Consider the following 12,613-nt stretch of genomic DNA (forward strand, 5'->3'; position numbering starts at 1 on the left):
AAAGAACTAACAATGTGCTAGTGTGAGGATGCTAATCTGGGCATCCGTGGAAAAGTACCAGGAAATTGGATTATATGTTTTGTTAGAGGCACCTGGTACTCATGTGACCTACAGTTAGTACAGTAAATAATAATAATAATAATAATAACAACAACAATAATAATAATAATAATTATTATTATTATTATTATTTTTATTATAAAAAATATTAGCACAGTCACTTTTGAAAGTTTGTGAACCCATTGAATAATCTGAGATTTTTTTTGTTTGTTTTTTAAATCACAAAATACATATTTAATCAGAATTTGTCACTTCCTAATTGAAGTAAAGTACAATTATTTACCAATTTGAGTGTTTGGAAAGACAATGTCCATGCAGCAAAATAATACACACAGTACACACAGTACACACAAATTGTGTAGGTGCAAAACTAAGTGAATGACTTTCATCAAGGTAAAGTAGGATCAGCTGTGTCAATGACAGAGTGTTAACCAATTAACCAAGTTAACCAATGAAATTGGAGGAGCAAACATAAATAATTACAAGAAAGCAGGTCAGTTACTCTTCCTATGAGTCTAGCGTCATGCCTCGAACTATGGAAACATCAGCAGAACTGAGGAAAAAAGTAGTGGATGTTCATCAATCTGGGCAAAGTTATAAAGCCATTTCAAAAAGATTCGGACTCCATAAATCCAATGTTAGGCAAATAGTATACAAGTTGAGGGCATTTAAAATAATGGCAACCCTGCCAAGAAGTGGACGTCCTCCTAAAATTTCACCCAGGACCACAAGGAGAATAATAAAAGAGGTAAAAGGTCATTCTAAAATAACATCCAGAGATCTAGAAGCCTCCCAAGCTGCCACTGAAGTAGTAGTGCATAGATCAACAATAAGAAGAACCCTGAACAGAGATGCCATCTAAGGAAGGGTCGCCAGGAGAAGCCTCTTCTGTCAAAAAAGAACAAAGGTTGCCAGAGACCACCTGGACAAGCTTGCTGGAAGTCTGTTCTCTGGACAGATGAGTCCATAACTGAACTATTTGGGCACAACAAGAGGACCCACGTTTGGCGAAGAACCAACACAGCCTACAATCAACAAAACCTTATTCCTACTGTTAAGCATGGTGGTGGGAGTGTCCTTGTATGGGGCTGTTTTTCTTACTCTGGTCCTGGGCAACTTGACATCATTGAGGAAGGGAATCATGAATTCTGAGAAATATCAAGGAATTCTTGAGAAGAATGTCAGGCCATCAGTTCAAAAACTCAAGCTGGGCACAAAGTGGATGTTTCAACTAGACAATGATCCTAAACATTCAAGTAAGTCCACTACGTAATGGCTTAGGAAGATGAGGTTCCATGTCCTGGAATAGCCAAGCCAAAGCCCTGACCTGAATCCTATTGAAATACTGTGGCAGGACCTGCACAGTGCTGTTCATGCAAGATATCATTCAAACCTCACAGAGCTGGCGGAGCTTTGTAAAGAGGAGTGGGAAAAAATCCCTCCAGCAAGATGTCAGAGACTGATAATTGGTTATACCGTAGGAGGTGACTGTGTGAAGTTATTGCTGCTAAAGGAGGTGCCACAAATTATTGTTCATTTACCTTTGCACACAAGAATATCTGGCGATTTGTTAAATATTACAGTCTAATAATCTACGAGTTCAAATCCCTTTTCATGCGCGGGAGGTCTTTATTTAGGATATTCATTCTATATATTCATTAAGAGTTGAGGTTCATATAATATCTAAAACAATGACCACCTTGAAGGGTTCACAAACTTTCAAACATGTCTGTATATAATGATTTTATGTAACACCTTTAAAAGTTGCATAGCTACATCTAAAAGCACTTTACAGTAGGTAAAAAAATTGAAAACAATATTTTTAGATGTTGAAATGTCTCACTTTTCACACAGACATGCTGTTCACCAGGTACTACACCAGGTACTACCCAGGCCTTACTATATGTTCTGACTACTAGCTCAGACATAAAAAGACAAATATCCACAATGCTTTTGGATTTTGTGAGTGGTATTATTACATTTTTCATTTCTAAAACAGTTTTTTTTTATTTTATAGTCTCTGAAAAACAGAACAGGAAGTTTATTTCTCATAGGTAGTTTTTAATTTGGCATGTGAGTCAAATATACATGGACTACATGTGCCACACATATTAAATAATTCCATGAAGCAATATCCACAGATATCCATTCTGTACTATACATAAGCCCCACTATTCTTGCAGACTGCTTTCATCTTGATGCAATTATTTACACCAATGTTTTGCAAGCAGTCATTAAAATGATCAAATGTTATATATAAATGTCCCAAGTGATGCATACCTCAACAACATAATGGGAAATTGCAAATTAACAATTTATATATATATATTGATCTTAATATAATGGATGTATGATTGTTTCAGCTACAGTGCAATTACAGTATGCAGCAAAGTCATTCAAATCAGTACTCAAAACTTCTACTTTATTCCGGCTCCTTTTTTGTTATTTATATGTTTATTTGCTTTCAAATACATTATGTTTTTAAATAAACTATGTATAATATATTTTTATCACTAAAATCTAAAATAATTACCAATTATTATTAGTCATATCTAATTACTATTTATAAACCATTACTAATAATTCTATATACTGTATGCATTTAAGAAAATAATTATGTCATTGTTATAATGTTTTTGACATATCTCAATTATGTGGTAATAACATCATGTCTCAACAATGTAATCATTGTATTTAATCAAACTGTTTGTTGTATGTTTGTTACTTGTGTTAGAGTGGGATTAGAAGAGGACAACACTAATGAGTTAATCAACATTTAATAATGTACCAATTTGTCAGACAACCACATGCATTCTGGAGAATATTCACTCCACAACTTGGCAGTTTTTCAAAGTATTGCAGTTTTGCATCATCACGTTTTCATTTTTTGGAATAATCTGATCAGCTTCAGTCTGTAACACCGTGGTACCTTCCACTGTACACTATTGACACTTTGCACATTCTACATGGCTGCAACTATAATGTGGCCTTCCCTACAATAGCATACAAAAAAACTGTGTGGCAGACTACTTGTGGAGCAGAGTAAATTGATACAAAATGGAGGAAATATGCAAGCGCACCACCACCACTCTTTGGGCCACAGCCCGAGCTCAAACTGGTGATGTCTGTACTACTGGGTAAAGAGCCACTCTCTTTTCTTCATTTTGTAAAGCATTTGGGATGGCTTACAAAAAGATCAATTTCATTTGTCCATTGTATTATTCCGAAAAAATGAAGACATAAGAGACTTCATAATTAACGAGAACAGAGCTTAAGATAAAAACACAAATACAAAAGTGCTAGTAAACTAGACAAATTGTTTCAGAAAATCTGAATCATAATGACTCCCTGTGAAAGATATGTATTCTTTCTATACTGTATCTAAGAACCAATACACATGCATCATTAAGTTTTACCTTGAAGAAACGCAACGTTTGTAATTTTGAACAAATGATCCATCAATCACATAAACAATCAAACTGAAGGAAAACACTGCAAATTAATCTAGTGTTCTTCTCCTATTGTTAAATAGCATTTATAAAGCATGTATAGTAATCGTTTTCAACATGCTTTGTGCCTAATTTGCAGTTGTGTTTATGAATGAATCAAAAACATTGAGATGACAACATACCTCCCTTTCGGCAAGTCTCCATCCTCCTTTTTCCAACGGACAGTGGGTACAGGGTCTCCTCTGGCTTCACATCGGAACTCCACACTCTCATCCACCAGGACCACCTGACTACTGGGTCTCTTGGCAAAGTTAGGTCGCTCTGCACAGGGAGACAATGACTATTCCATCTACCCCAATTTCTTACCAACAGTCTCCTGCCCACATTGCTTTGGATGTCCTATTTAAAAATTATGTGTTTAAAATCTTACATTTGGAGAACATCCAAGCAGTATTTGCTGTAGGACATTCAGTTCTAACCAAAAACCTCATCTGAAATACCAATGTTCCTATCCAGAGGATAATTTTTTTTTCCAAAAGCCACTAATGCCTGGATTGTATGTTTTCCCAGGGCAACTCCAAGTTGGCAATATTTGCCCTTATGTGCATTCTAAAGAAATTGTTTAGGGTGAATATTTCAGTTTTTAAATCCATACATTATGTGATTCCCAGAAGACATTTGTGGTTCTGTTTCATCCATTGTGAGGTAGTCACACATACAGCAACTAGTTTTTAAACAGGCATAAAGGACAGCTTCACCTTGTCCTTCTCCAAACAGTGCTGTATCTAATAAAGTGAATTCAGACCTATAGCTGTAAACACTCAGATTTCATACTCAGCCATAGAGGAATACTGAACGTCGATCAGTGTCTCCTTCACACCACACCAGCAGTAACACCAGGAGACCAGTGGGAAGGTGCTAACTGCAGCTATACATGAAACAGATCACTCTGAAGTCTGTACTATGGCTGATCAGCAGAGGGAACTAAACAGAATTTTCTTCAGCTGTAATGTTAACATCAACATGATCTTGTTAGATGTCAGAGGCTAAACAGCCTGTCATACAAGACTTGTCAGGCTTGGTCAGTACAGGGATATGAGACCTACAGGGAAATTTAAGTTGCAGGTGTAATTGGTATTGGTGGACCACTAGGTGGGACTCTTCCTTCTGGACCATAATTTCCAAACCACTGCTTTTATTTGGTGACTTTGTTGCAGGTGGTTCTGTGATTTAGTTGAGAGGTTAAACAGAGGCCCATTGGTCATAAAAGAACCCACAATACAATTCATAAGAGTAATGCTGTTAACTCCAGTGTGCCAGTTAAAATTCCAACATAGAAGTTCACAATCTGGCCTGAATAAACTTCTGCTGTGTAGTTGTACTTAATGGTTGTCATAATGTCATTAGATAGCATATGTTTCAATGGTTTCATAATTTCAATGCTGCTGAAGTGAGTCCCTTTTTATCCAACCCATATATTGTTTTATACCCATACTGGTTTTAAACCAGGAGGGGAGAAAAACCTACAAGAATTTAAAATGTGCCTCTCAAATCTACCTATAGATTTCGTAGCAGGTCATATTTCCACACAACCTTTATGTCCTAGTCTGTTCTATTGTATTTGCTTCCTGTCCTATGACTCACTGCTGTTGTCACGGATGTCGGAAGGGACGAACCGAAGAATGGCAGGAGAGCGTAAGAGACCCTATGCGGAGCGGCGAGACGGGGTTAGCCCGGGCTCAGCTGTTCAGGAAATGCCGTACAGAAACCAATGCCCTCAGGTAGCGGACGTGGGGTGACCTGGTGCTAGGCGTGTTTGAGGACATCCGAACATCAATGCTGAGGGAAGGCAATTGAAAGACCCGGAAATATATAGCCCCAGAGAGAGAGAGACACTGGAAGGACAGCAAAGCACCGGAAACAAAAGACAGAACAGAGTAGGAGCTGTGCATCGTGAGGTTGTACCCAAGGTCGTAATGTCAAATTCGGTGACACAAATACAGTGCTTCTCTCCCAAGATAGAGTAACAGGCTGCAGTGCTTCTTACCCAGAACGGTGAGCTCCGCAATTTCGCTCTCCCGCTCGCCCACCATATTGGTCCCCACGCACACGTACTTCCCAGCATCGCTCTTCCGTGCATTTGTGATCATCAGCTTTCCTCCTCTTATCTGGAAGACACAAAGGCAGAAGAGATGAACGGCTGGGAAAAGAAGACATTGTGGCAGTGAAGAGGCCACATGGGTTTCTGGCAGATTGTACAATATTGAAAATTTAAGGAGACAAAGTTGGTACAAATGTTTAATGGAATCACTCACATAAATATAAAAAAATATTTTTTATTGAAATGACATGGATTTTCATGGAATATTTGGTATTAAATTATTGCCACCAGAGGCACTTTTCTTCTGTTATCCATTTCAGTCATTTCTTTTCCCAGATCAGAAAAGCATTTTGCATGCTAAGTTTGTTTTTTGTTTACATCACCATTATCTGTATGTAATTTATGATGTATTCTGTATGTATTCATTTTATAATTTTTTTTTTAATTTAAAAGAGTGGTAAATTAAATTTGAGATAATGTACAGGGTGGTTATTTCTACTTTTATACCAACATATCTGCAATATTAGTAAATTGAAATTTTCAGGTGAGAACTCAAGGTGGTTTAGATACGTGAAGCCACATAAAGAAGAAAAGGCTTCAGTAATAAATGTGTAATACATAGGAACAAGTAATAAGTTTCTTCCATGCTGAAAGGAGAAGAAAAAAAACACAACGTTTCGGCCATTGAGCCTTCTTCACACCTGAACAATGTTGTGTTTTCTTTCTTCTCTTTTCAGTATGGAGTAAACCTATTACTTGTTCCTTTGCAGCCTACGCATGCTGACGCAGCTACCCACCTGAACTGCGTGTAATATATATATATATTAAGATGAGCTAAAAAATACCATGCACACAAAAAATGCAGGATGTGCTCTATTAAAATGCAAAAACTATTTTTCTCACTGCTCAAATTCATAATTTTGCATTTTACTGTACAGTATATTCAGTCACAGGCTTATGTACTGACACCCTTCTTCGCCAGGATTGCTATTTACCCACTCATTTTGTGTAATGGATTTTGTTTGTTAATTTGCATGTATTTGACAGTGTTATATCTTTTACATGTACAGCATGCAGCACTCATTCATCCTTGCAAGTGACATAGGATGGGGATACTTCTTATTGCAACTATGCAAAAAAAAAAACTATGCATAAAACAATGGCTTAAGAATGTCTATAAAAGTCTATTAAATTATAGTCAGTGAGTGGCATATGTAATTTGTGAGCATAATGGCCAGTAAAACATAGCTGGAGTGACACAGTATTAAATGGCTGCTTAAGTGTTGTGAGGCTTTTTTGTGTGTGTTAGTCATCTTTCCAGTCCTGCAATTAAAGGTCTTACTGAAGGCCTTTGTTCTCAGGGTCTCACAGGTACATCAAAAGCATGCTAACACCTAAAATACTTACACTCTTACTGTACAATGTCAGACAAAACCTAGTGTTTTGAGTGTGGACTGCAGAGTTCAGCTCTCGGTCAATGGAAAATTTAAGATCTAAGAGAATACTTAAAATAAAATGATCTCTCTGTCATGCACCTGAAAGAGATTCCTTTACTAAGTGAAATAGGGGAGGTTTCAAGTAGAGAATCATGCACTGCATTTCAGCCATTGTCCTGTACAGAAACAAGGGGTGTGCGGAATTTCAAAACTTTCTCATAACATAGGTACACAACAAAAGGCCTTTAAGAATGTATATTAATATCACCTGTGCATGACTGAGATGAAAGCTGCAGTGGTCATTGGTATGGGTTACAAACTAAAAGTGCACAAACAGCTGTGAAGTACTTCAAATGTCACAGCTAATGAATTCCGTGACAGATTTAGAGCCTCATTCTCAAAAAAAAACTTGTACCCAAAAACATCTGGGATTTACTTTCAAAGTCCCATGGACTTAATTTAGCATTTATAATATTTCCCTTGATTTATGATATGAGGGGTTTTAAATAAAAGTTTCAGAAGAGCTATGACTGAAATTGAGAAGTGGTTAAAACTCAATTAGGTGTCTTGTTATTATGGAGTCTATCACACTGCTGCTGTTGTACATACAGAAGGCTTGTCCTGCAAAAAGGCTCAAACTGTGTGACAGTCATAAACAGCCAAGGCCAGGTCATTCAGTGTCAGAAAGAAAAAAGCGCAACTTAATAAATTCCCTGTTTATTATGCAATGATCTATTCCACCAAGGAAGAGAGGCCTTTTCTTTCTTCTTGTAAATTTCAGAAGCATTCACCTAAGGCAGCCATTAGACCCATTAGATGAAAGTTAAGTGCTTGGCAGGAGTTTCTTCCCTAACAAGAAGTTCATTTTTTGTGGTGCTAAATGTTCTGGAATTCTACAAGATCCCAGAGGTCTTATTTTAAAAAAGCTGTCCATTTACCTCTGTGCTCTGTATCCCTGGCATTTTATATACTGTAGCATAATAGAACTGTAATTGATAGAAAATTATTTTCTGTACATTTCAAAAGGCTATAAAAACACACAACAAAACCAAACGTCCTCGCGATTTGTAAACAGTGCCTTAAATGGACATGTGCAAGAGAGGTTTCAAATGGAATAAGGTTGGCTTCCAAGGTTAAGCTTGCATACTTTAGTTTCTAATTTTCCTGTTCTTTAGGATAACACCTTTGTTGTACATTAACCAGCCAGGCTTGGCCACCATGTTTAATGCCAAAAACCCAAAGCAAAGGCAGCTAACAAATTGTTTTTCCAGGTGGGCACAGCTAAGGACAGGCCATATATATTTCAGCACCTCATCAGGAGCCAGGGGTAGTGTTTTATGGCCTTTCTTCTCTTGTGTGTTTGTTTTTATTTCTTTGTTCCATAATGGAACAATAGGGGTCTACAACAACAGCATAGCCTTTAATAATAGCAAAAGACAACATATCTGTCATGATGGCTGAACAAAACCAAAGGTTTCTTTGACAGTGATCTGTTATTTCTTTACATTCCATTACACATTTCTCAAAGCCAGATTTTACATTTTACTGCTGCACCACCTATTGACTTGAACGAGTTCAAACATTCTTTTATTTAACAGTTTCTTTAATTCCCATATTCTTGCTCTGATCCTGTTTTCCTTTTTAACCATGTTGTTTCCAAGAATAGGAAATAACTTAATTTTAAGCATGTCTAGCCTAAATGGACATGAATGTTCTCATTTCCTCCTAGGGTGGTGCACTAAAACGCTTGGAGCTACCTCTGGTGAGATAGATATCTGATGAACAGGAGAAGATAAATACAGACTGCTGATGCTTATGCAGTGTATTTCATGCATCAGTGCAAAAACCACAAACAAAAATAAACCAGAATCGGTCTCCATAACCTTCTGTTGTTTCTGTATTGTATAATTTCTAAATGACTCAGGAGATTATTATTTTAAAACAAAAAATAAAAGAGAAATAAAGGGAAGCAGAGTTTTTATTTAGTGTAATCCAGTTAGCTGGATGGCTATCTATGTGTGCATTATGTATTTGCTGAATAATATCCAGATCTGCAGTTGAAGGACCAGTAGTTTGTGAATAGAAACAGCACCCCTGCAACTTGTTCCTCAGGGCATATATAAAAAGATCTGCCTGTAGCACATTTCTTGTCAGTGTTTCAATGTTCTTTCTCTTTGATTTGCGAACAAAGGTTTTATTTCTTGTAAACCAGATTGTCCTATAGTCTAGCTGCTCCAATGCCTGTGCTAAAGAGGAATCTCTGGGAATTAACAATTGCACAGCATTTTTCAAAAAAGAAGTAGGAGGCTCCTGAGTAGGGCAAATCATCTTAACACAATCTGATTAGTTGAAATCAGCTATTGTTATTATATAGCCTCATTTGAATAATGGAAGGTTTCTCTGGTGCAATGAAGTTCATACAGTACGTGAAGTGGCAAACAAGAAGCATTCTAGAGTGGCACTGCCTTTCATTGCTGAAAAAAGCATAGGTTTCCTTAATTGTGATAAACCAGGAAATAGTCATTCATCTACTGTACATTATTAATGTTTCATTCCTACACCTTTTGTGCAAAGATGGCTTGCATACACCAGAGATAGGTATACAAAGATATGCATTTTAGTCATTTTGCTGACTAAAGAGAGTCTATGCCAAATACTGTACTCTGAAGTTAGCCCTTATGAAGAACGGAGGCCTGCCAACAGTACAAAGCTCTGCAGATACCATCTGAAATGTGGGTGCTTAATTAGGGAATTGGAAGAGAAAAAAAGCCAGCTTTGTTTGTTCTCTGATCTCTTCCTTTGAGAAAAATTGATACGGCCCATCCATCATAACATGGGAGACAGAAACAACATGTTTCTGCTTTATATCACAGATTGACATTCAAGCTATTCGACTGCAGCTTCAGCTCTTTTAAGATAGCAGACGCTCTTGACTGTGAGGTACCAAAGACTCAAAGACTTGCTCAGGACCTCCCAGCCAAGACATTTATCCTCATCTTAAACAGGCCAGTACCCCCTTGGGCTGTCTGTCAGGATTTGTTTTCTCTGGTGTATATGCTGGGTAACAAAAGCTCCTCAGAAGATCTGTGTAGTCTGTTTCAAGACCATTCAGTGCTTACTCTACCTCTTTCATATTTTATACAGCACCTTTCAGACAGACACACAAAGAGTCTGTGTTTTGCATGCTTATTTGAAATATTCATCACATATTCCCACTGTGCTTGAGAAGCCTAATTAAATTGGTTTTAATACCACTTTAAAAGTAGTAATTCTGCTGTTATAAAATGTCCAAAGAACCCATTCAAACAACATATCAAGCTTAGGTGAAAGGCAAAGTATAACAAAGTTTGTATGTTCTCCCGGTGCTGACATGGGTAATCTCCAGTTTTCTCCCACTTTCCAAAAACATGCTGTTTAGGTTTTAAATTGTCTTTGGGTGCTTGTATGTTTGTTCTGTGATAGAAGAGTGTTCTATTCAGGATGCAGTCCCACCATGAACCTATGCTTCAGGGCTGCTGCAACACTTATCGGGAATAAGAGGTCCTTCTGATAAAGGATCGATACATTAAAAAATTATGAGGTACAGTATGTTTTAATGTGAACATGTCTGGGTGCACTGGTTTCCTCCTGCTTCCTTCTTGTCTTGCTGGATTGGTTTTGGCTCATGTAAATTGTCAATTTCTTCATGCCCTGTTAAGGTCTGACATCCAGACCAGCATGTGAATAATCCTGTGCGCCTTACATCGGAAACTGGGTCCAGCTAGCCTTGACCTTACAAGGAATAAGTGGCTTTCAGAAAATGTGGGTATGGATGCAAAAATATATGTCAAAATATTCAGTTTTAGGTATGTACCAAATAAGCCTCAAACAGCGTTAGTAAATGTGATAAGGGCAGTAAATATTGTATATTAAGAAGCTATTTATCTGTGTCCATGATATCTCAAAGGGAGTATGGGACATACAGTATTGTCCAAACCAGTATTTTGGTTCCCTTCAAGGAAGGGCTGGATCAGATCCTTGGATCAATTAGATCTTAACAACCAAATGGGCTACGTTATTATCTGTTTATCAATTGTATTTACATTCATCAGTTTTAGGTAGTTAAGATGTTCAAGTAAAGTGAAGCTTTTCTACTATTCTATAAACAGCTACTGAATGATTTATCAAACCAAGTATCTGAGGGTGGTTAAAAATATCACTTCTAGGATTGCTGTTGACATTCAGCAACATCACTCTAACCTAATGCATTATTAACAGTTGTTTTTTATTATGTGTTGAGATTGTCATAACTATTACAGTAGAAGTGTATAATAAATACCTTTTAAAAACTTTCAAAAAGATAAGTGGATATATTATTATTTTTTGTTGTGTCCACTAATTGATAAATTAAACCAAAACAACATTTAAATCCTTTTTTAATGATGAATGTGGCACTAAAGTACTTCCTCTGTACATATCTCCTCTCCTCTTTACATTATATAAGGTGCTGGTGCTGATTTTCTTCCCCCATAAACCTTTGGAAACAGTAAAAAGAAATTCTGAGTGTAAAGTTTCAGGATTTATTTCTAAAGTTAAGGGAAGAGAGAGGGATTGGGGATTGTTATCTCAGGAGGACAGAGAGTTTTGCCTTTTTAGACACCAATAGTGTATTATAAGCACAGCCTCAACAGAAATGCTGACACGTCTTGGCTACTCTACTCAGTTGCAACGGGCTGCATATTTACAAAGACTTCAAAAGGATCCAGGTGTTTCTGAAAAGACTTCATGGCAAAAGATTCCTTTTGAGCAAGCCTTTGATCTAACAGAGCAATATAGAGTCAGAAATGAAAATGACAAGTGTCTCTTAACCCGTAACTATTAAGTGCGAAAAGGAACTTCATTAAGATTTTTCAAACCTGATTAGCAGGTCTGCTCATTGGAAATTGACAGATGACCCAGATAATGTAATTTAAGTTAAAACAAATTGTTGTTTCTTTTAATTACACAGTAAGCTTGCCAGGAGGTCTCTAATCTATGGAATGTGATATCCATAGTAGGACATCATTAATGACACCTGCATGTATGTCTGTGAACGTCACTGTAAATCTTATTAACAGCAGAAATCAGGAAAGAATTGTACTGAGGAACTACAGCATTCAGAACTCCAAAACTAATATTGCTTGTATCTGATGCCTTTCACAATACATTTGTAGTGAACTTACATTCTTTTTGAAGGTAATGGTATTTATGTAGAAAACATAAGTCTGTTCTGAGCAGAAACATTGTGATCTGTTTCAGATGCGGTGAACTTCAGATTCTTATATTTGGACTCTATGTAAACAAACAACAGATGTTTAGTATCACCACCGAGGTTTGTAGTGAAGTTTAAATAATAAGTGCAATTCTACTCCATTTCCACAGCCTGGATAAGACCTTTGGTTGGTAAAACCCAAAATGGATAAAGCAGAGTCCCTTACCAGTTCACTGAAGCAGCTGCTACTATTAATTATTATTACAATGTCTATTATTATAATGTTGATGTATTTGGGAGATGTCTTCATTGAAGGTAACCTACAGCTATACAAGCC

At 36.9% G+C, this 12,613-nt stretch overlaps 1 protein-coding gene across 5 annotated transcripts in view; it reads right to left on the bottom strand.

Annotated features, from left to right (window-relative positions):
* The window catches only part of robo1 (roundabout, axon guidance receptor, homolog 1 (Drosophila)), a 507,989-nt gene that overhangs the window by 69,648 nt on the left and 425,728 nt on the right, over positions 1 to 12,613 (bottom strand). For all 5 annotated transcript variants that reach the window (XM_088639703.1, XM_088639701.1, XM_088639702.1 and 2 more), the window contains 2 exons: positions 5,557 to 5,677; positions 3,692 to 3,830 (listed from right to left, as the gene is read on the bottom strand). In XM_088639703.1, the coding sequence (XP_088495829.1) occupies positions 3,692 to 3,830; positions 5,557 to 5,677 (260 nt within the window). The remainder of the gene's footprint in view (positions 1 to 3,691; positions 3,831 to 5,556; positions 5,678 to 12,613) is intronic.

The sequence above is a fragment of the Lepisosteus platostomus genome, chromosome 7, assembly GCF_059453375.1.
Source record: "Lepisosteus platostomus isolate fLepPlt1 chromosome 7, fLepPlt1.hap1, whole genome shotgun sequence".
Lineage (NCBI taxonomy): Eukaryota > Metazoa > Chordata > Actinopteri > Semionotiformes > Lepisosteidae > Lepisosteus > Lepisosteus platostomus.